This window comes from Oncorhynchus tshawytscha, linkage group LG05, assembly GCF_018296145.1.
Source record: "Oncorhynchus tshawytscha isolate Ot180627B linkage group LG05, Otsh_v2.0, whole genome shotgun sequence".
NCBI classification, from domain to species: Eukaryota; Metazoa; Chordata; class Actinopteri; order Salmoniformes; family Salmonidae; genus Oncorhynchus; species Oncorhynchus tshawytscha.
In genome coordinates this window covers 51,771,452-51,794,379 of record NC_056433.1, presented here as the reverse complement: position 1 = coordinate 51,794,379, position 22,928 = coordinate 51,771,452, and the positions used below count along the sequence as shown (strand labels likewise).

The 22,928-nt window shown below is 48.2% G+C and overlaps 1 protein-coding gene across 3 annotated transcripts in view; it reads right to left on the bottom strand.

Moving 5' to 3' along the window:
- The window catches only part of LOC112251550 (fibrillin 2b), a 96,884-nt gene that overhangs the window by 10,841 nt on the left and 63,115 nt on the right, over positions 1-22,928 (bottom strand). For 2 of the 3 annotated variants that reach the window (XM_042322062.1, XM_042322063.1), the window contains exons 19-53: positions 22,011-22,136; positions 19,867-19,986; positions 18,918-19,055; positions 18,778-18,828; positions 18,436-18,561; positions 18,068-18,295; positions 17,685-17,810; positions 15,177-15,305; positions 12,993-13,118; positions 12,611-12,736; positions 12,323-12,445; positions 12,100-12,225; positions 9,047-9,172; positions 8,675-8,797; positions 8,103-8,351; positions 7,882-8,004; positions 7,460-7,582; positions 7,165-7,326; positions 6,955-7,023; positions 6,731-6,856; positions 6,445-6,570; positions 5,667-5,816; positions 5,433-5,504; positions 5,080-5,205; positions 4,498-4,623; positions 3,822-3,947; positions 3,592-3,708; positions 3,317-3,445; positions 2,958-3,077; positions 2,446-2,571; positions 2,123-2,275; positions 1,872-1,937; positions 455-580; positions 162-281; positions 1-26 (exon numbers count right to left, since the gene is read on the bottom strand). The exon at positions 1-26 is cut by the window's left edge and continues 97 nt beyond it. In XM_042322062.1, coding sequence (XP_042177996.1) covers positions 1-26; positions 162-281; positions 455-580; positions 1,872-1,937; positions 2,123-2,275; positions 2,446-2,571; positions 2,958-3,077; positions 3,317-3,445; positions 3,592-3,708; positions 3,822-3,947; positions 4,498-4,623; positions 5,080-5,205; positions 5,433-5,504; positions 5,667-5,816; positions 6,445-6,570; positions 6,731-6,856; positions 6,955-7,023; positions 7,165-7,326; positions 7,460-7,582; positions 7,882-8,004; positions 8,103-8,351; positions 8,675-8,797; positions 9,047-9,172; positions 12,100-12,225; positions 12,323-12,445; positions 12,611-12,736; positions 12,993-13,118; positions 15,177-15,305; positions 17,685-17,810; positions 18,068-18,295; positions 18,436-18,561; positions 18,778-18,828; positions 18,918-19,055; positions 19,867-19,986; positions 22,011-22,136 — 4,355 coding nt within the window. The remainder of the gene's footprint in view (positions 27-161; positions 282-454; positions 581-1,871; positions 1,938-2,122; positions 2,276-2,445; positions 2,572-2,957; positions 3,078-3,316; positions 3,446-3,591; positions 3,709-3,821; positions 3,948-4,497; positions 4,624-5,079; positions 5,206-5,432; positions 5,505-5,666; positions 5,817-6,444; positions 6,571-6,730; positions 6,857-6,954; positions 7,024-7,164; positions 7,327-7,459; positions 7,583-7,881; positions 8,005-8,102; positions 8,352-8,674; positions 8,798-9,046; positions 9,173-12,099; positions 12,226-12,322; positions 12,446-12,610; positions 12,737-12,992; positions 13,119-15,176; positions 15,306-17,684; positions 17,811-18,067; positions 18,296-18,435; positions 18,562-18,777; positions 18,829-18,917; positions 19,056-19,866; positions 19,987-22,010; positions 22,137-22,928) is intronic. The other variant, XM_042322064.1, reaches the window with a different exon arrangement.

Here is a 22,928-nt window from a genome sequence, read left to right as displayed (position 1 = left end):
GGGGTTCAGAGAGCACTCGTTGATATCTGGGGAGAGAGAGATGAGTACATGAGCATTCTGTCATACAAGAATAATTGTACAATCGGACGGTATATCATCATAAGCGTTTGTAATTTCCCAGGTGAAAGGTCACGGGTGTGTGTTTGTATGATGTTACATACCTTCACAGGTCATCATGGAGCCAGGTTCGAAGCCTTCATGACAGGAGCACTCAAAGCCTCCCACCACATTAGTACAGGTCCCATTACCACAGGGGTTTCCTATAGAGCACTCATCAGTGTCTGGGGAGGGAGAGGAGGGAGGGAGAGGAGGGAGGAGGGAGAAGAGGGGAAGGGTGATCATGTAAATTAATTTGTCCTCAGGTATGTTGACTTCTGACAAGAATGTAATCTTGAAGGAAAGTAAATCTAATCCTCCTCATCATCATTATCACCACCAATAAAGGTCAGCTCACCAACACAGTTGACCCCGGTATAGTCCAGGTTGTAGCCAAAGGGACACTCGCAGCGGAACGATCCGTCCGTGTTGATACAAACACCGTTCACACAGACGCCTGGGTTGTCCAGACACTCGTTCATATCTACAGAAAAACAGATGAGGACAGTTTATTGTCCAGACACTCGTTCATGTCTACAGAAAGACAGATGAGGACAGTTTATTGTCCAGACACTCGTTCATATCTACAGAAAAACAGATGAGGACAGTTTATTGTCCAGACACTCATTCATGTCTACAGAAAGACAGATGAGGACAGTTTATTGTCCAGACACTCGTTCATATCTACAGAAAGACAGATGAGGACAGTTTATTGTCCAGACACTCGTTCATGTCTACAGAAAAACAGATGAGGACAGTTTATTGTCCAGACACTCGTTCATGTCTACAGAAAGACAGATGAGGACAGTTTATTGTCCAGACACTCGTTCATGTCTACAGAAAAACAGATGAGGACAGTTTATTGTCCAGACACTCGTTCATGTCTACAGAAAGACAGATGAGGACAGTTTATTGTCCAGACACTCGTTCATGTCTACAGAAAGACAGATGAGGACAGTTTATTGTCCAGACACTCGTTCATATCTACAGAAAAACAGATGAGGACAGTTTATTGTCCAGACACTCGTTCATATCTACAGAAAAACAGATGAGGACAGTTTATTGTCCAGACACTCGTTCATGTCTACAGAAAGACAGATGAGGACAGTTTATTGTCCAGACACTCATGTCTACAGTTCATATCTACAGAAAAACAGATGAGGACAGTTTATTGTCCAGACACTCGTTCATATCTACAGAAAACAGATGAGGACAGTTTATTGTCCAGACACTCGTTCATATCTACAGAAAAACAGATGAGGACAGTTTATTGTCCAGACACTTTATTGTCCAGTTCATGTCTACAGAAAGACAGATGAGGACAGTTTATTGTCCAGACACTCGTTCATATCTACAGAAAACAGATGAGGACAGTTTATTGTCCAGACACTCGTTCATGTCTACAGAAAGACAGATGAGGACAGTTTATTGTCCAGACACTCGTTCATATCTACAGAAAGACAGATGAGGACAGTTTATTGTCCAGACACTCGTTCATGTCTACAGAAAGACAGATGAGGACAGTTTATTGTCCAGACACTCGTTCATATCTACAGAAAAACAGATGAGGACAGTTTATTGACCAGACACTCGTTCATGTCTACAGAAAGACAGATGAGGACAGTTTGTTGACCAGACACTCGTTCATATCTACAGAAAGACAGACGAGGACAGTTTATTGTCCAGACATTTTTGACATCTGGTCATCAGAGAGCTGATTCAGTTGAGGGGTTGGTATGTCTGGGGTTGGCCCAGTCGTGCCACTTGTCACTCACCCTCACGGGTTTCCCCAAGTCCAGGCAGGGATCCATGGCCGTAGGGACACAGGCTTTTAAAGGACGCTGTTGACACAAGGAGACGTTAGACGTTAAATGTACACACACTGACAGGACAGGATCCAGTAGGCCTAGTTCTCATCAACTGGCTTGTGTTGAGGAATATGTTATCATAACAAACTTTGAATGGAAAAGTACTGGAAGTGAGGTGTGTGTGTGTGTGGAACGTGTGTGTCATGCTCGTGACTCACCCTCGCTATCGTGTGGGCACAGCTCGCACGGGTCTCCCCAGCCCTCGCCTGGCATCTTGCTGCAGCAGCACTTGGCCTTGGTGGTGTTGAAGGCCTTGGGCACAGAACACTTGCCTGACTCGAAGCGGGTGAAACAGAAGCTCTCTCTGGTATCTGTCATACAGAGTGGGTTGGGGGAGAAAAACACAGTCAGGTGGATATAGCAGACAATAGACTCCCAATAGTGGGTCTGCTGGGAAGGACAGAGGTGCTGTGATTTCTAACACATCTGTTACTTGGCCATTTAATGACTACTGTAACGTACAGTTCTCTCTCTCTCTCACCAAAACAGCGGCGCCCATTGTCCGACAGGACAAAGCCATTCTGGCAGATACACTGGAAACTTCCTGGGGTGTTGGTGCACGTGCCAAACTGGCAGATATTGGGCTCCACCTCACACTCGTTGATATCTGGAAGAGAAAGTGAGCGACCGACAGGGCAATAGGGATGAGAGGCGGGAGAGGGAATGAGCGCAAAATCACGGCAAACTCTAAGGCCAGATGGTGCTGCTGCAACAAGGCTATAAGGCTGTTACACAGCGTGTGGTGTGGGTGTGTGTTGGGCCAGAAGGCAGGGTCACTGCAGGTTGTTGACACCCTGATGTGTAGGTGGGGGCGTGTGCTGGCTCTATCTGTGTGAGCAGGTGGGATCAGAATGTGCAGAGGTAATGAAGTCATGTTCTCTGTGGTAGCTATTCAGTGAGTGTGAACTTGCGTCAAAGTTAATGGTCTCTTTCACCTCCAATAGTTAAGCGCGCGACGGAGTGTGTGTTTGTGTGTGTGTGTAGGGCTCCTACCTATACACTGGTCGTTCTGGACCTCGTATCCAGTTGGGCAGATACAGCGGAACGACCCGTCCAGGTTCTGACAGGTTCCAGGAGAGCAGGTACCAGGAAGACTCACACACTCATTGATATCTGAGGAAGAACATTGTGTGATTATACAGTACGCCTCCATGAAAACACATTATACACCCCAAGACATACATCAAACACTTCCAAATACTTGATTTAGCTTGGGGTTTGCACTTTGGGGACCGTTGCATTGGCTCCATTGTACCAGGCTAACTAAATCAAGCATGAATCAAATATTCGAAAGTATACGACAAATGTACTTGACCCAGGTTTAGAGTTGCTAGGGTGTTGACGTTGCTTACCGACACAGTTTTTTCCATCTGGGGTGAGTTCGTAGCCATCCTGACAGAGACACTGGAAGGATCCCAGGCTGTTGATACACTGGCCGTTCCTACACACCTGACCCACCAACGCACTGCACTCATCAATGTCTGGAGGGGGATGGGGAAGTGGAGAGAGTTCATATTTATTCAAAATATGCTACTCGAAAGAATCCCTTTTAACATTTCGACTGAACTACTGTCGCCATAGTGCTATTTTCCAGGATGAGATACCTCGGGATGTCATACGTACGTACCCATGCAGTCATTGTTGTGCGTGAGCTCGAATCCAGGGAAGCAGAGACAGTTGTAGGAGCCCACTGTGTTCTTACAGGTTCCGTTCCCACACGGCTGTCTGTCACACTCGTCGATATCTGAGACGGGAGCGAGACCAGGGGGTGAGACAGAGGTGAGATGATTGAAAAACTAACTGTAGAGTGTCTACTGTGTGGTAAGTCTATTGAGTTTACTGGGACTCTTTACTCACCCATGCACATTGTCTGGTCGGCGGTGGCCTTGAAGCCGTTGTGGCAGAGACAGCGGTAGCTGCCCTGGGTGTCGATACACTCTCCGTGGCTACACACGTTAGGGATCTCCTGGCACTCGTTGCGGTCTACACACACACACAGGGAGAGAAGATACACACCTTTTTAGTTTATTTAAAATAAACGATCTAACCAGGAAGTTCCATTGAGATCATAAATATACACTGAGTACACAAAGTATTTCCATGACATGCTGACCAGGTGAATCCAGGTGAAAGCTATGATCCCTTATTGATGTCACTTGTTAAATCCACTCAGAGTAGATGAAGGGGAGGAGAAAGGTTAAAGAAGGTTTTTTAAGCCTTGAGACAATTGAGATATGGATTTTGTGTGTGTGTGTGCTATTCAGAGGGTGAATGGGCAAGACAACATATTTAAGTGCCTTTGAACGGGGTATGATAGTAGGGGAGATGAAATACATTAATATTGATAATCTCAGTGTGTTTTCCCATTGACTAATAAACCATCTAACTCTCAAAACAATTATCTCTCAACAGGGTAACACACCGTAGTACATTTCACTTATAAACTATCAACATAATCTCATCTCTCCACCCCCCCCCTTTTTGTTCTGAGATGGTAAATCCTCGCAGCCCCGGGCACAGAGTTGGGACTCACCCACGCAGGCCCCACTTGGGGACAGCTTGAAGCCTGGTGAGCACTCGCAGCGGTAGCTCCCTGGGAAGTTGATACAGTTGGCGTTGCGTTGGCACAGGTTGTCTCCGCTGTTACACTCGTCAATATCTGGAGGGAATGAAAAACAAGAGCGGGCAGCGACCATCAGTCACAGTGGTCATAACTGTCTAGTAAAAGCCCAGTGTGAGGTAATGCAGAGGCTGAGGAGGGCCAAACAGAACAGTGCCAGACTGGCTGGGGTTCAGTTCCTCGGTGCTTTAGCGTGATTTAAGTCCCCTGGACTGGCAGACCCTGGCATTAGGCCCCTATAGGGCCAGTATACTCTGCTGTCTGTCTTCACAATTCATGTGAGAGAGAGAGGGCAGCATTAACTTTACTGCTTATTAAGTGTGTGTGTGTGTGTGTGTGTGTGGATGTGCGTGTGTGTGTTGTGTGCGGGTACATTTGGTTTGAGGGCCACATAAAGTGTGTACGTCTGTGTATATGAGGGAATGTTTACGATCGTTTTTTTCTTTATGAGAAGGAAAAAGGTGATGATTGTGTGTGTGTGTGTCTGAGCCTTACCTTCACAGATGAGCAGTATATTGTTGTAGCTGAAGCCCATGGGACATTCACAGCGGAAGCTTCCTATCTGGTTGATACACGCTCCGCTTGCACATATCCCCGGGATCTCTCGACACTCATCAATATCTAGCGAACAACACAGCAACAGCTCTGTTAGAAGTCATTCACTCACAAAGCTACTCCATAAAGCCACTATATAATAGCACCGTATCATATTTGATTATTATTGTTCTACAGTAGTACCACGTAATAACATAATGATTATAGTATCTATCGGTTTCGGCAGTTCAGCAGTTTCTGTTCTGAACAAGCAGTAGGCCAGAATGACCTATTTGACCTACTGATGACCTTACCGATGGGCTTGCCTGTGTGGATGTCTATGATGAACCCAGGAGCCTGGTTCCCACACAGTACCTGGTACTCCGCTGTGGCAGAGAGGACAAAACGACGGCGTGAACTTAGGCACCAAAAGAACACACCGTATTTAGAGGCTGTCATGAAAGAGTTGGAGGTAGTGTGTCTATGAGTGTGTGTATATGTGTGTTTATGCGAGTGTGTGTGCTCGAGTGTCTTATGTTCCAGCTCACAGGTGACAGGGGTAGGGCAGGCTTCACAGGGCTTGTTCCAGGCTTTGCCCACGTTGTAGGCACAGCAGCACATCTTCTTGGTCATGTTGAACGACAGCTCGTTCTCACACGTGTCGTTGAAGTTGCGGTAACACACGCTCTTCCTCATGTCTGTGATGTCAGCAGAGACGGGGTTGAGAATGACTCATCATAAATACACAACTCATTAACTGTTTGTAAATTGCTTGTCGTTTGTAAACCGTTACTAAACTGTTTGTATGTTTATTCACACACACGCGCGCGCACACAAACACACACACACACACACACACCCAGTCAAAGGTTTGGACACACCTACTTACTCATTCAAGGGTTTTTCTTTATTTTGACTATTTTCTACATTGTAGAATAATAGTGAAGACATCAAAACTATGAAATAACGCATGGAATCATGTAGTAACCAAAACAGTGTTATACAAATCCAAATATATTTTCTATTTTAGATTCTTCAAAGTAGCCACCCTTTGCCTTGATGACAGCTTTGCAGACTCTTGGCATTCTCTCAACCATCATCAAGGCAAAGGGTGGCTACTTTGAAGAATCTAAAATCTATTTTGATTTGTTTAACACTTTGTTGGTTACTACATGATTCCATATGTGTCATTTGATAGTTTTGATGTCTTCAATATTAAAAATAGTAAAAATAAAGAAAAACCCTTGAATGAGTAGGTGTGTCTAAACTTTAGACTTTTTACTGTATATATCATCTAGTAAGTACACCCAGTGTGGTCTGACTCACCCATGCAGTTGTTTCCTCCGTTGACCTGCATGTACTCAGGAGGACACACGCAGGTGTAGTTCCCCAAGGTGTTGTAGCAGGTACCAGGGCCACAGATTCCAATGTGGGCTGTGCACTCATCAATATCTACACACACACACACAGAATACACATGGTTACACACAGTACTGTCTTTGATTATCTTCCACTATTTTGGGCTTTAGGCGGTCAACTGAATCAGATGAATACTGGCAAAGTCCGGAGAAAGACCTCATTTGACCCTTTCGGTGACCTTTTCCCCTCTTACCCTCGCAGATGCGTGTCTCCTCGTTGAGGTAGTAGCCTGCGGGGCACTCACACTGGAAGCTACCGAAGGTGTTGACACAGTTGCCACCCTGGCACAGGCCTGGCAGCTCCTGGCACTCATCAATGTCTGGTGGGGGCAGTGGGAGAAGGAGTCCGGTTTAGTTTGTTGGGACATACTCTTAATAAATACAACGGGATAATAAGATATGGACGAACAGTGTTTACCTTCCAGGATGACAGTGATGGGGTTAGGTCTGAAGCCCTCTCCTCCGGGACACAGTGTCTTGTACTCCGCTACAGACAAAAACACAACCCCAAAAAGATCATACCACATTTTCCTCAAAAATATATGTGGAATTGGCCAAGATGTTTTGTTTGTCTACAAAAAGAGCATGTCTGTCATTATTTGGTTCGACCAAGCTTTATAGTAAGTACTGGAGTTGATGGAGGGGCAGAGTTCACAGGGGTTTCCCCAGGCTCCCCCCAGGGAGCAGCAGCAGGAGGCGCGGGTGACGCCCACGCCGATCTCAGCGCTGCAGGAGATGCCACCGTCGCCACGCGCCAACGTGTCCAGGAAACAGTTGCCCACTCGTGTGTCTGAGATGAGGGAAAGGAATTATTGTTACACATCCATCAACACTTCCTGCCACTCACTCATTGGCCGAGGAGTCTTCATCTCCATGGCTACCAGACATTAGCATTGCTCTGATGCCAGGTGTCCAGTACTCACCCACACAGCCCACTCCAGTTGGATTGAGCTCGAAGTCCGGAGGGCAGTTACACAGGTAGCTTCCTGGTGTGTTCACACACAAGCCGTTGATGCAGTTCACAGGGTCCGCACATTCATTAATGTCTGGAACACACGCACGTACACACACACACTTTATGACCAACATTAAATAACACACATAGATCCACACACACATGCACTATATGAAAGCTATGCACTTAGACTGAGAGGACTGGAGAAAGCAGAAAGAGCCTTGATAAAGTCACAGACTTGCTGCGGCTGCACATGACAGAGAGATTGAGTGGCACAACGAGGGAATACAAAGTCCAAATTGATGGCGAAATATGAGGGCTGCCAGATTGGCTTGGTCGTGATGCCGTGGCAGAGTTATCAGAGTATGGCAGAGGGTGTGTGCTTCTCACCAGTGCAGTTTCCTCCGCTGCGGTCCAGCTCGTAGCCGTCGTCACACACACACCGGAACATCCCCGGGAGGTTCTGACACGTTCCAAACACACAGATGTTCTGGAAGTTACACTCGTCGATGTCTACCGGAGAGAGAGAGAGAAAGATACGGTCAGTGGCTATGGTCAGAACGATGGTGTGTGTGTGTGTGTGTGTGTGTGTGTGTGTGTGTTATTCTGACCCTGGCAGGCCTTGCTGTCCTCAGTAGGGGTGAAGCCCATCTCACACTCGCAGCGGTAGCCACCCGGAGCGTTCAGACACTGGCCGTTCTCACACAGGTTCACGTTGTCAGCACACTCATCCATATCAGAACAGGAAAAGCCATCCCCATTGAAGCCCTCCTTGCAGGCACAGCGGTAGGAGCCTGGGGTGTTGACACAGTCTGCGTTGAGGTTGCAGTTGTGCTCCTCAGTGGAACACTCATCCACGTCTACAGGGAGAGAGGAGGGTCAAACATAATCAGTTCACTTGGTGTCCGTAGACGAGGCAGCCAGAACCGATTCTGAGAAGTACTGTAGAGATAAACTACTGTAGACATCTCCGGTTTCTAGAGAGTTAACGAATGTATGGCTCAGTTGGTAGAGCGCGGCGCTTACAATGTCAAAGTTGTGGGTTCGATTCCCACGACCATCCATACCTAAAAATATACACACGTGTGACTGTAAGTCACTCGACAAAAGTGTCTGCTAAATTATTATTATTATTTTTTTCATTTAACAGGCTTTTGTTCCAGCCCAGCACTACTATACTCACCCACACACTTGATGCCGTCCCCCACCCAGCCGTCACGACAGCGACACTTGAAGCTTCCGGGGATGTTGACGCAGGCAGCATGCATGTCACAGTTATGGGCTCCAATCTCACACTCATCAATATCTAGGAGAAGGAAAAACAGCAGAGAGATAAATGTAGAGACAAGACATGTGAGTGCCTCTGTCATTCTGTCTGTACTCTGGCTTATACCGGACGTTATCCACAGGAGTAAAAAATGACCAAAGCTTCATGACATCGTCATAACTAAGATAGTTTTACAGTAAATAGCCTTACAGTTACGACCAGCGTGTGTGTAGCCCATGGTGTTGTACGGTGTGTATGTGTGTGTGTGTGTGTGTGTGTACACTGTACCTGTGCAGCCGGTGGAGCCCTTCTTGACAAAGTATCCCAGCTGACAGTGACAGATGAAGGATCCCTTGGTGTTCTCACAGTCCCCATGCAGACAGATGTTAGGGTTCAGCTCACACTCGTTCACATCTGATACACACACAGAGGAACACACACACAGGAACACACACACAACGGAACACACAACACAGAGGAACACACACAATGGAACACACAACACAAAGGAACACACAACACAGAGGAACACACACACAGGAACACACACACACACAACACAATGGAACACACACACAACACAGAGGAACACACAACACAGAGGAACACACAACACAGAGGAACACACAACACAGAGGAACACACACAATGGAACACACAACACAGAGGAACACACAACACAGAGGAACACACACAATGGAACACACAACACAGAGGAACACACAACACAGAGGAACACACACAATGGAACACACAACACAGAGGAACACACAACACAGAGGAACACACACAATGGAACACACAACACAGAGGAACACACAACACAGAGGAACACACAACACAGAGGAACACACAACACAGAGGAACACACAACACAGAGGAACACACAACACAGAGGAACACACAACACAGAGGAACACACACAATGGAACACACAACACAGAGGAACACACAACACAGAGGAACACACAACACAGAGGAACACACACAATGGAACACACAACACAGAGGAACACACAACACAGAGGAACACACAACACAGAGGAACACACACAATGGAACACACAACACAGAGGAACACACACACACAGGAACACACACACAACACAGAGGAACACACAACACAGAGGATCACACACAATGGAACACACAACACAGAGGAACACACACACAGGAACACACACACAACACAGAGGAACACACAACACAGAGGAACACACACAGGAACACACACACAACACAGAGGAACACACAACACAGAGGAACACACAACACAGAGGAACACACACAATGGAACGCACAACACAGAGGAACACACACACAGAGGAACACACAACACAGAGGAACACACACAACAGAGGAACACACAACACAGAGGAACGCACAACACAGAGGAACACACAACACAGAGGAACACACAACACAGAGGAACGCACAACACAGAGGAACGCACAACACAGAGGAACACACAACACAGAGGAACACACAACACAGAGGAACACACAACACAGAGGAACACACACACAGAGGAACACACACACAGAGGAACACACACACAGAGGAACACACACACAGAGGAACGCACACACAGAGGAACGCACACAGAGGAACACACAACACAGAGGAATACACACACAGAGGAACACACACACAGAGGAACACACACACAGAGGAACACACACACAGAGGACCATGAGTTAACTGGTCTTGGAGAGGGGACAGAGGAGTAAAATATATGTCTAACAGGTAAGGGTAAAATTAGAGGGATGGGGAGGGAGAGAGGGAGGGAGGGAAGAGAAGAGAAGGGGAGAGAAGAGAGGGAGAGATGGAGAGAGAGATGGAGGGAGAGAGAGAGATGGAGGGAGAGAGAGAAGAGAGAGAGATGGAGAGATGGAGAGAGAGATGGAGGGAGAGAGAGATGGAGGGAGAGAGAGAGAGCGAGGGAGAGAGAGAGAGATGGAGGGAGAGAGAGATGGAGGGAGAGAGAGAGAAGGAGAGAGAACGATGGAGAGATGGAGAGAGAGAGAGCGAGGGAGAGAGAGAGGAGAGATGGAGAGAGAGATGGAGAGAGAGAGAGAGAGATGGAGAGATGGAGAGAGAGATGGAGGGAGAGAGAGAGATGGAGGGAGAGAGAGAGAGAGAGGGAGAGAGAGAGATGGAGGGAGAGAGAGAGAGCGAGGGAGAGAGAGAGAGATGGAGGGAGAGAGAGAGATGGAGGGAGAGAGAGAGATGGAGGGAGAGAGAGAAGGAGAGAGAGAGAAGGAGAGAGAACGATGGAGAGATGGAGAGAGAGAGAGCGAGGGAGAGAGAGAGGAGAGATGGAGAGAGAGATGGAGAGAGAGAGAAGAGAGAGAGAGAGAGATGGAGAGAGAGATGGAGGGAGAGAGAGAGATGGAGGGAGAGAGAGAGAAGAGAGAGAGAGAGAGATGGAGAGAGAGATGGAGGGAGAGAGAGAGATGGAGGGAGAGAGAGAGATGGAGGGAGAGAGAGAGAAGAGAGAGAGAGAGAGATGGAGAGAGAGATGGAGAGAGAGAGAAGAGAGAGAGAGGAGAGATGGAGAGAGAGATGGAGAGAGAGAGAAGAGAGAGAGAGGAGAGATGGAGAGAGAGATGGAGGGAGAGAGAGAGATGGAGGGAGAGAGAGAGAAGAGAGAGAGGAGAGATGGAGAGAGAGATGGAGAGAGAGATGGAGGGAGAGAGAGAAGGGGAGAGAAGAGAGGGAGAGATGGAGAGAGAGATGGAGGGAGAGAGAGAGATGGAGGGAGAGAGAGAAGGAGAGAGAGAGAAGGAGAGAGAACGATGGAGAGATGGAGAGAGAGAGAGCGAGGGAGAGAGAGAGAGAGAGATGGAGAGAGAGAGAGCGAGGGAGAGAGAGAGGAGAGATGGAGAGAGCGAGGGAGAGAGAGAGCAAGAGGGAGAGAGAGAGAGAGAGGAGAGATGGAGAGAGAGAGAGAGAGAGAGAGAGAAGGAGAGATGGAGAGAGATGGAGAGAGAGAGATGGAGAGAGAGAGAGGAGAGAGAGAGAGAAGGAGAGAGAGAGAGAAGGAGAGAGAGAGAAGGAGAGAAGGAGAGATGGAGAGAGAGAGATGGAGAGAGAGAGATGGAGAGAGAGATGGAGAGAGAGAGATGGAGAGAGAGAGAAGGAGAGAGAGAGAAGGAGAGAGAGAGAGAGAGAAGGAGAGAAGGAGAGATGGAGAGAGAGAGATGGAGAGAGAGAGATGGAGAGAGAGAGATGGAGAGAGAGAGAAGGAGAGAGAGAGATGGAGAGAGAGAGATGGAGAGAGAGAGAAGGAGAGAGAGAAGGAGAGAGAGCAGGAGAAGAGAACACGGTGTACATCTCACCAATGCAGGTCCTCATATCCATGGAGGCCATGAATCCGTCGTAGCAGAGACAGCGGTACTCTCCGGGGACGTTGGTACACTGACCCCCGTCACAGATATCAGGGCTGTCCTCGCACTCATCGATGTCTGGACAGGGGAGAGAACGAGTGTGACTGTGTGTTTCTACACTATACTATGTGTGCATGTACAGCACGCGGGTGCATTGCGTTACTGTGTGACTTACCAGCGCAGGTTCTGAGGTCGGGCATGAGAGCGTAGCCCTCACTACAGCTGCACTCGTAGCTGCCCTCTGAGTTGGTACAGTGTGTGTCACAGCCTCCGTTCATGATGGTACACTCATCAATATCTGCAATCAGCCGGGTTACAGGTAAGCATAGACACACACAAACGGACACTCAAACGGTGCTTTTTCTGCTCAAGTTTCGGATGGGACGCTTAGAAATGGTCAACAACCACGGTGCTAACATCCACGAGACAAATGATGACATGTCTCAGTCAGGTGGTCACTCACCCACACAGCCCTGTCTGTCTGGTGTAACCTGGTAGCCCGTGTCACAGGAGCACTGGTAGTTCCCCACCATGTTGACACAGTGGCCGTTCTTACACAGGTTGTTGCTCAGCTGGCACTCGTTCACATCTGGAAACACACAGTGACAGTGACAGTTAGCTTCAATCATAGGAATTAGCCACCACAGTAGACAACGTCATGTAGGAGAGAATAACATTTACTGTCTGGTGAACTTGAACATGTATCCCAGATGACTTGAGGATGATGTAAAACGCCAAAACAGTGATCTAACATGTCTCATATTTTAGGTGATGTAAAGTGTGTGTGTGTGTGTGTGTGTGTGTTGTATACTATGCAGTGTGCAGTGATATACTGTTTTGACTACCTTCGCAGGAGGAGCCGTCGGGGCTCAGCTGGTGTCCGGGGGGACATTCACACTCGTAACTCCCCTCTGTGTTCAGACAGGCGCCTCCTTGACACAGCAGTGTGTTCCTCTCACACTCATCAATATCTGCAGGGGAGAGAGGGAGAGGAAGAAAGGTAGGAGAGAAAGAGGGGAGGGAGGGAGGGAGAGGAAGAAAGGTAGGAGAGAAAGAGGTGAGGGAGGGAGGGAGAGGAAGAAAGGTAGGAGAGAAAGAGGTGAGGGAGGGAGGGAGAGGAAGAAAGGTAGGAGAGAAAGAGGTGAGGGAGGGAGGGAGAGGAAGAAAGGTAGGAGAGAAAGAGGTGAGGGAGGGAGGGAGAGGAAGAAAGGTAGGAGAGAAAGAGAGGGAGGGAGGGAGAGGAAGAAAGGTAGGAGAGAAAGAGGTGAGGGAGGGAGGGAGAGGAAGAAAGGTAGGAGAGAAAGAGGTGAGGGAGGGAGGGAGAGGAAGAAAGGTAGGAGAGAAAGAGGTGAGGGAGGGAGGGAGAGGAAGAAAGGTAGGAGAGAAAGAGAGGGAGGGAGGGGGAGGAAGAAAGGTAGGAGAGAAAGAGGTGAGGGAGGAGGGAGAGGAAGAAAGGTAGGAGAGAAAGAGGTGAGGGAGGGAGGGAGAGGAAGAAAGGTAGGAGAGAAAGAGGGGAGGGAGGGAGAGGAAGAAAGGTAGGAGAGAAAGAGGTGAGGGAGGGAGGGGAAGAAAGGTAGGAGAGAAAGAGGGGAGGGAGGAGGGAAGAAAGGTAGGAGAGAAAGAGGGGAGGGAGGGAGAGGAAGAAAGGTAGGAGAGAAAGAGGGGAGGGAGGGAGAGGAAGAAAGGTGTCCCCAGGGAGGGAGAGGAAGAAAGGTAGGAGAGAAAGAGGTGAGGGAGGGAGGGAGAGGAAGAAAGGTAGGAGAGAAAGAGGTGAGGGAGGGAGGGAGAGGAAGAAAGGTAGGAGAGAAAGAGGTGAGGGAGGGAGGGAGAGGAAGAAAGGTAGGAGAGAAAGAGGGGAGGGAGGGAGGGAGAGGAAGAAAGGTAGGAGAGAAAGAGGGGAGGGAGGGAGGGAGAGGAAGAAAGGTAGCAATCAGCCGGGTAGGAGAGAAAGAGGAGGGAGGGAGAGGAAGAAAGGTAGGAGAGAAAGAGGTGAGGGAGGGAGGGAGAGGAAGAAAGGTAGGAGAGAAAGAGGTGAGGGAGGGAGGGAGAGGAAGAAAGGTAGGAGAGAAAGAGGGGAGGGAGGGAGGGAGAGGAAGAAAGGTAGGAGAGAAAGAGGGGAGGGAGGGAGAGGAAGAAAGGTAGGAGAGAAAGAGGTGAGGGAGGGAGGGAGAGGAAGAAAGGTAGGAGAGAAAGAGGGGGGGAGGGAGGGAGAGGAAGAAAGGTAGGAGAGAAAGAGGGGAGGAGGGAGGGAGAGGAAGAAAGGTAGGAGAGAAAGAGGGAGGGAGGGAGGGAGAGGAAGAAAGGTAGAGAGAAAGAGGGGAGGGAGGGAGAGAGGAAGAAAGGTAGGAGAGAAAGAGGGAGGGAGGGAGAGGAAGAAAGGTAGGAGAGAAAGAGGTGAGGGAGGGAGGGAGAGGAAGAAAGGTAGGAGAGAAAGAGGGAGGGAGGGAGGGAGAGGAAGAAAGGTAGGAGAGAAAGAGGGGAGGGAGGGAGAGGAAGAAAGGTAGGAGAGAAAGAGGTGAGGGAGGGAGGGAGAGAAGAAAGGTAGGAGAGAAAGAGGGGAGGGAGGGAGGGAGAGGAAGAAAGGTAGGAGAGAAAGAGGGGAGGGAGGGAGGGAGAGGAAGAAAGGTAGGAGAGAAAGAGGTGAGGGAGGGAGAGGAAGAAAGGTAGGAGAGAGAGGGGAGGGAGGGAGAGGAAGAAAGGTAGGAGAGAAAGAGGTGAGGGAGGGAGGGAGAGGAAGAAAGGTAGGAGAGAAAGAGGGGAGGGAGGGAGGGAGAGGAAGAAAGGTAGGAGAGAAAGAGGGAGGGAGGGAGGGAGAGGAAGAAAGGTAGGAGAGAAAGAGGGGAGGGAGGGAGGGAGAGGAAGAAAGGTAGGAGAGAAAGAGGGGAGGGAGGGAGGGAGAGCGAAAAAGGAGAAAGATAGAAGAGAGAGAGTGAGAGAGTGCAACAAGGTCAACATTCAATAATGATCTCTGAGGAAGTTCTCCCACTCTCCCGTCAACTGGAGAGTTATATGTGTGTTCCCCCACTCACCCATGCAGTTCTTCATCATCATGAAGCCGCTCTCGTAGCCCTCGAAGCATTCACACTCGAAGCTGCCGGGGGTGTTCACACAGGTGCCGTGGCCACACAGGTCCGGAGAGATACGACATTCGTCAATATCTGTGGGAGTTGGAGGAGAGACAGAGGGAGGAGAGACAGAGGGAAGAGAGACAGAGGGAGGAGAGACAGAGGGAGGAGAGACAGAGGGAGGAGAGACAGAGGGAGAGAGACAGAGGGAAGAGAGACAGAGGGAAGAGAGACAGAGGGAAGAGAGACAGAGGGAAGAGAGACAGAGGGAAGAGAGACAGAGGGAAGAGAGACAGAGGGAGGAGAGACAGAGGGAGGAGAGACAGAGGGAAGAGAGACAGAGGGAGGAGAGACAGAGGGAGGAGAGACAGAGGGAGGAGAGACAGAGGGAAGAGAGACAGAGGGAGGAGAGACAGAGGGAAGAGAGACAGAGGGAGGAGAGACAGAGGGAAGAGAGACAGAGGGAAGAGAGACAGAGGGAAGAGAGACAGAGGGAAGAGAGACAGAGGGAGGAGAGACAGAGGGAGGAGAGAGAGAGGGAAGAGAGAGAGGGAAGAGAGACAGAGGGAAGAGACAGAGGGAAGAGAGACAGAGGAAGAGAGACAGAGGGAGGGAGAGAGAGAGGGAAGAGAGACAGAGGGAGGAGAGACAGAGGGAGGAGAGACAGAGGGAGGAGAGACAGAGGGAGGAGAGACAGAGGGAGGAGAGACAGAGGGAGGAGAGACAGAGGGAGGAGAGACAGAGGGAGGAGAGACAGAGGGAGGAGAGACAGAGGGAGGAGAGACAGAGGGAAGAGAGACAGAGGGAAGAGAGACAGAGGGAGACAGAGAGACAGAGGGAGGAGAGACAGAGGGAGGAGAGACAGAGGGAAGAGAGACAGAGGGAAGAGAGACAGAGGGAAGAGAGACAGAGGGAAGAGATGCAGAGGGAGGAGAGACAGAGGGAGAGAGAGAGGGAGGGAGAAAGAGGGAGGAGAGACAGAGGGAAGAGAGAGACAGAGGGAGGAGAGACAGAGGGAGGAGAGACAGAGGGAAGAGAGAGAGGGAAGAGATGCAGAGGGAAGAGAGACAGAGGGAAGAGAGACAGAGGGAAGAGAGAGAGGGAAGAGATGCAGAGGGAGAGAGACAGAGGGAAGAGAGACAGAGGGAAGAGAGAGAGGGAAGAGAGAGAGAGGGAAGAGAGACAGAGGGAAGAGAGACAGAGGGAGGAGAGACAGAGGGAGGAGAGACAGAGGGAGGAGAGACAGAGGGAGGAGAGACAGAGGGAGGAGAGACAGAGGGAGGAGAGACAGAGGGAAGAGAGACAGAGGGAAGAGAGACAGAGGGAAGAGAGACAGAGGGAAGAGAGACAGAGGGAAGAGAGACAGAGGGAAGAGAGACAGAGGGAAGAGAGACAGAGGGAGGAGAGACAGAGGGAAGAGAGACAGAGGGAAGAGAGACAGAGGGAAGAGAGACAGAGGGAAGAGAGACAGAGGGAAGAGAGACAGAGGGAGGAGAGACAGAGGGAAGAGAGACAGAGGGAAGAGAGACAGAGGGAAGAGAGAGAGGGAAGAGAGAGAGGGAAGAGAGACAGAGGGAAGAGAGACAGAGGGAAGAGAGACAGAGGGAGGAGAGACAGAGGGAGGAGAGACAGAGGGAGGAGAGACAGAGGGAGGAGAGACAGAGGGAGGAGAGACAGAGGGAAGAGAGACAGAGGGAAGAGAGACAGAGGGAAGAGAGACAGAGGGAAGAGAGACAGAGGGAAGAGAGACAGAGGGAAGAGAGACAGAGGGAAGAGAGACAGAGGGAAGAGAGACAGAGGGAAGAGAGACAGAGGGAAGAGAGACAGAGGGAGGAGAGACAGAGGGAAGAGAGACAGAGGGAAGAGAGACAGAGGGAAGAGATGCAGAGGGAAGAGAGAGAGGGAAGAGAGACAGAGGGAAGAGAGACAGAGGGAAGAGGGAAGAGGGAAGAGAGAGAGGGGAAGAGAGAGAGGGAAGAGAGGCAGAGGGAAGAGAGAGAGGGAAGGAAGAGGGAAGAGAGAGAGAGGGAGGGGAGACAGAGGGAAGAGAGACAGAGGGAAGAGAGAGAGGGAGGGAAGAGAGAGAGGGAAGAGAGGCAGAGGGAAGAGAGAGAGGGAAGAGAGAGAGGGAGGGGAGACAGAGGGAAGAGAGACAGGGGGAAGAGACAGGGGGAAGAGAGACAGAGGGAAGAGACAGGGAAGAGAGAGAGGGAGGGGAGACAGGGGGAAGAATGCACATTACATAAATATCATATTCAACCTTCATTTACTGATCTCATGAGGAATTTCAGCTGTGTCAACAAACAGTCGTCAAGTGAGTTTGTAGCACAAGTTTATTTTATGACCCTAAAACTTGCTCTAATACTACAGAAATCTTATACAAAGATACTTACTAAAGATACATATTTCTCCGTAATTAGTTAAGATGCTTTTTTATTGTATAATTTTTTTGTTTCTTTCTCTCTCTCGTACCGGTGCAGTTCCTCTCCTCCATGTTGAGGGCGAAGCCGCTGCTGCAGCGACACTTGAAGCTGCCGATGGTGTTGCGACACGTTCCGTGAGAACACAGGCCGCTGAACACCTTACACTCATTCACATCTGCAGGAGAAGAACAGAACAGAATAATGCCAAGGGTCAGGGATGAACTGTGTATGGAATTCACATGAAATTGACCTGTGCTATTTTTCCAAATCTAATCCAGTAATGATTTTTCTTTTGCACCTGTACATTTGATCATTTGACTTACTCTTTGTAGCTCCTCAGTCTAGTTGGGATAGACCCTAAATGTGTAAATGACACAAAAAAAAAGTCTACTGACATTCCGACAAGGAAAACGGGACAATGACAATCCCTACCTTTGTAAAAGGGTCTGCCAGTCAGGATGTCTCCTCGGTTGGCGAAGCCTGGTCCTCGGGGGCAGATGGCCTTGTTCTCCGGGGTTCCCGCCTTGGGACACTCCTCACAGTCGATGCCCCAGGCCGCGCCCACCGAGCAGCAGCACATGTCCACGCGGTAGCGCCCGGGCAGCGGCTCGCCACACTCATCCTCGTGCCACTTCATGTAGCACTGCTCGCTGCGCACGTCTGAGGGACGGACAGATGGACGGAGATACAGTACTGCTGACCACACAGTAGCCTCAAGATGCTAATATTTTTGGTGACCACATTTGTGTGACGAATTTGCTTGTTTATCAAGGTTTCCGTCGGTTACGGTCTTGTCTTACCCACGCAGGTGCGTCCACTCCCGTCCAGGGTGAGACCCTCAGCACACTCACAGAGGAAGGAGCCCTGGGTGTTGACACAACGCCCGTTGGTACACACCCCCGGGAACACCACACACTCATTGATGTCTGGAGGGGGGGGATCGGGGGTTATTAAAGGAATGACTGTACTGTATGACTCATAGGGAGGGAGTGGAATACCACAGGGAGGGAGACAGAGGGTCATTATGACTGTGAGAATGTCTGCTACCAACATAATGGATAATAGACAGTAGCAGCAGTGTGTGTGTGTGTGTGTGTGTGTGTGTGTGTGTGTGTGTGTGTCGGGGTCAATGTGTGTTTTACCTTCACAATTGACTCCCTTCATACGAGCGAACCCTCTGGAACAGGCAGTGTCTGTGGAGAGAGACATCAGTTACCGTACACACCTCAGTATCTTCATTAGGAGTGTGTTTGTCTACAGGTCTGTTTGTGTGCGTACTGACCGATCTCGCAGCGTTCACACGGACTGCCCCAGGCGGCTCCCAGCGTAGAGCAGCACTCAGACTTGAGTGTGGCGCCGTTGATGTTGACCTCACAGCGGCCATCTTGGATATTCAGCCAGCACGTTCCTTTCATGCTGTCTGTAGAGGGAGGAAGGGGGAGAGAGAGAGAGAGAGAGAGAGAGAGAGAGAAGGAAGAGAAAGGGAGGAGAGAGGGAGAGGGAAAAAAAGAGAGAGAGAATGTCGGTAAGTGAAGGCAATCAAGGGAACCCTGCCAAGAAAAGGCCCTTCAATTCTAATGTACTGTGACGCATCAACACACATACACACATCTCTCATTGATATACTACATTCATTCCAAGCACAACACTACAGGCAGTGGTTAGTAACTAACTACAGGTGTCCCTTTCAACAGCTGCTTATACCAAGACACATGCATCTATGACTTTAATCATTTGCTATGGCACTCCTAATGGACTGAGAGCATAGTCATAACAAACGGGATGTGCATTTTCTCTCCCGAGACCATGAACCCAAAAACTCCACCACAATTTACATTCTTGCCCGCCGAGCGATGACTTTGAAGCAAATATATGACTCTGCTTTGAAAATAAAACGGCTCTATATTTTAAAGTACAGGAATCTATCAGACTGACAAGGCCGGCTCACATTGGTATTTATTCGAATGACTCATCCCAGATTCCATCTGTAGATGGATGTTCAGATGCGTCTGGACATGCTCCCAAAGCTGACATCGACTTGTTTATTTAGTGGTATAAACCTTCTAAAACGCCTATTAGGCTCGAAACCTTGGCTCACGTCCCACTCCTTACTCTGACTGTCTATATGATGATTCTCTGACAGAAGTTTGCCTCAGGACCCCGTCGTTTAAAAAAAAAATGTGGGTCCAATTTTAAGTCGGCCAGTTATGACAGACGCCTCGGCCTCTTACCCACGCAGATGGTGTTGGTGGAGTCCAGCTTGCTGCCGTGAGAACACTCGCAGTTGAAGGACCCGGCGAAGTTGCGGCAGATTCCGTTGACACACGGGCTGGAGTCACACTCGTTGATATCTGAAACACATGGACCAGAGCAGGGTTAGGTATGGCAGTGCAGAGCCAGGTAAATGGTCACCCTTAACATCTAGACAAGCTTTTACTTCAACAATGTCATGACTCTCCTGGTCGAGGATCCTCAGATCAGCTTGGCAAATGGCTGACAGATAGCCAGAGAGGAGGAGAGGCAGGCCCTGGGCCGGTTTTATGACACCTCGCGCCAATCGTAAATCTTATGCAGCAGAGAACCCTCTCCTGTTCTTCAGTACCAACCAAAGGAATGCCTTTGTCCTCCAGGAAACTTTCGCTGCCAAAACCATAACGTCCAAAAAAAGGGAACATTGGAACAATATTTCTAAGATAGGAATGTTTAGAATTGTGAAGCAGAATTCACCAAGCGTTGGATTGTTCACCCACTAATAGGGAACGTGAGCTGGGTTTAGACCGTCGTGAGACAGGTTAGTTTTACCCTACTGATGATGTGTTGTTGCAATAGTAATGTCTTATAATGGTTAGTGGGGATCTAAAGAATAATCATGTCATATTGCTTTTCATTTTGTGATGTTATTAAAAACTGTATGAACCAAATATTGTAACTTAGGAAGGAAACACATTCAAGTTGTCAAGTCTCCATCCAATATGATGCTAATACAATATGACGAACGATGAAACTATCTTTGTTAAGATAGGAAGGTGATTTTAGTTTTCGAACAAGATCATAGTTTTCATGTCCGTTGCACATTAACTAAGCCACACCCCAAATGAGGTCAGAAGAGCGTGTCAGTGTGATGGAACCGCATCTTTTCGACCAGAGTGCTTAAAAGGACTCGCTAAGAATTAACATACCAGACCAGCAGACGTGAAGCGTGAGCTAAACGTTACAAATGGTTGAAACTCTAAGACCAGAAAGCGTGCAGCTGTGGCTACACATTGAAATGGTTAGAAACTCTGAAACTCTCAACACAAGGTGAAGAAAATAACCTCACTAGACCAAAACATTGACAGTCTGCAGCTGTGCATGTAAAGGGGTCTAGAACTTTGACTATCTACCCGAGGAAGAAAAGAGGTGAGAAGCTCACCTCAGACAATCACTGGTGAATCATTGAAGCCACAGACAACTATATGAAGGACATTGTGACCTCTGGTGGACAATCAGAGCATTACACCCATCGAGCCATTCCCCGTAGAAGGATAGATTGGTTTCAGCCGAGATAGGCAACGAACAAAGACATCTAACTTACACGTAAATATATTGCATTTCTTACCCAAACGGGCGGCAGCTCGTGTGTAAGAAATAGGATTAATGTGAGAACAGTCCTAGAATGTATCCATAATAAATGTTCCTTTCTCTATCTCTCTCTTTCCCCACACCCTCTCCATTGTGTAACAAGCCGTCATATCTTCTCAGTCCATGAGGAACTTTTGGCTCATGTAAGTGTGTATGTGCATTCTGTGTTATTATTTAGTTAGTTAGTAAATAAATCCTTAAATCAATCGGTGTAGAACTGAATAATCAGAAAATCCTGGGGTTCTTGCGGATTCAAGAAGTCTGCCACAGAATGAGACTGATATGAGGTAATGATTAATAAGTGACTGTTATCGATATATAACTTATATATATATTCTAGAGTTTAATTTGGGAGATGGCAACACGTCAAACAACTTATTCCGTGGTGCCCCAAATTCCAAACGAGTTAATTGTTACACGATTAATTGAATCTAGTAACAATTGAACATAGTTAGTTGATTTGATAAATAACAGTCATCACATTAATTCAAGTCACGTCATGACCACAAAGACAGAAAACGTTATGAAATTGGTTCAAGGACAGAGGATGTAAGCAAACATGTGGTCATATATATTGATGGTCTATTTGACTACCTTCTCTCCATGTGTGTTTAAGTGTTCAACAGTTGCAGGTGTACGCACGTCTAGACGATTAAGACAGCCGCAAGGTATGAAATAGCACTGAAGAGTGTTTTAATGCATTGAGTCTTCGAACAAAGTTGTTGCTCCTTTGGCGTTTGTATGAGGTGTTTACCTTCGCAGGTCTCAGAGTCTGGTTTGAAGATGAAGCCTTTGGGACAGGAGCAGGTGTAGCTGCCGGGGGTGTTTCTACACAGGCCGTTGTCACACAGCAGATGGTTCACGAGACACTCGTTGATGTCTGGGAGACATGAAAGAGTCGAGGAGAGGAAAACAACATGGTTGATCAAGTGTAGGGGAGAGTGGGGTAAGTTGAGCCATTTTTTTCCCCGGCATCACTCCGACAACGGAAATAGTATTCTCTCTTAACAAAGATATCTACCTATATTTCAGGATGTTGTGTTTTCCTGGAAATAATCAGAATTCATGTAAACATTACAGTTTTGAAAACATAGCTTGTACCAAAAAAGTGGTCTCTTGGCACAACTTACCGCAGGTATGGGGTAAGTTGAACCACAAACAGGGTAAGTTAAGACACCTACAAACTTCTGTACTGAATGAAATATTACACCTACCTTTTTAAAACCACGTCTATCTTTATTAAACCCATGTCTATCATGCCTATCCCATTAGCATTGTTAACTGGCTACATACGGAGTGATTGACAAATGCGCATACACAGTCAATATTGCTGGAAATTAATTGGCAGATATTGGGTTACGTTTGTCTTTTCAAGCAGGGAAAAGTACCCAATTGTCATACTTGAGTAAAAGTCAAGATACCTTCATATAAAATGACTCAAGTAAAAGTCAAAGTTGCCCAGTACAATCATACTTGAGTAAAAGTCTAAAAGTATTTGGTTTAAAATCTACTTAAATATCAAAAGTAGAAGAAAAGGTATAAATCATTTCAAATTCCTTATTAATCAAATGAATCAAACCCATATGGCACCAATTTCTTGTTTTTTAATTTAAGGACAGCCAGGGGCACATCCATCACTCAGACATCATGTCCAAACGAAGCATGTGTTTAG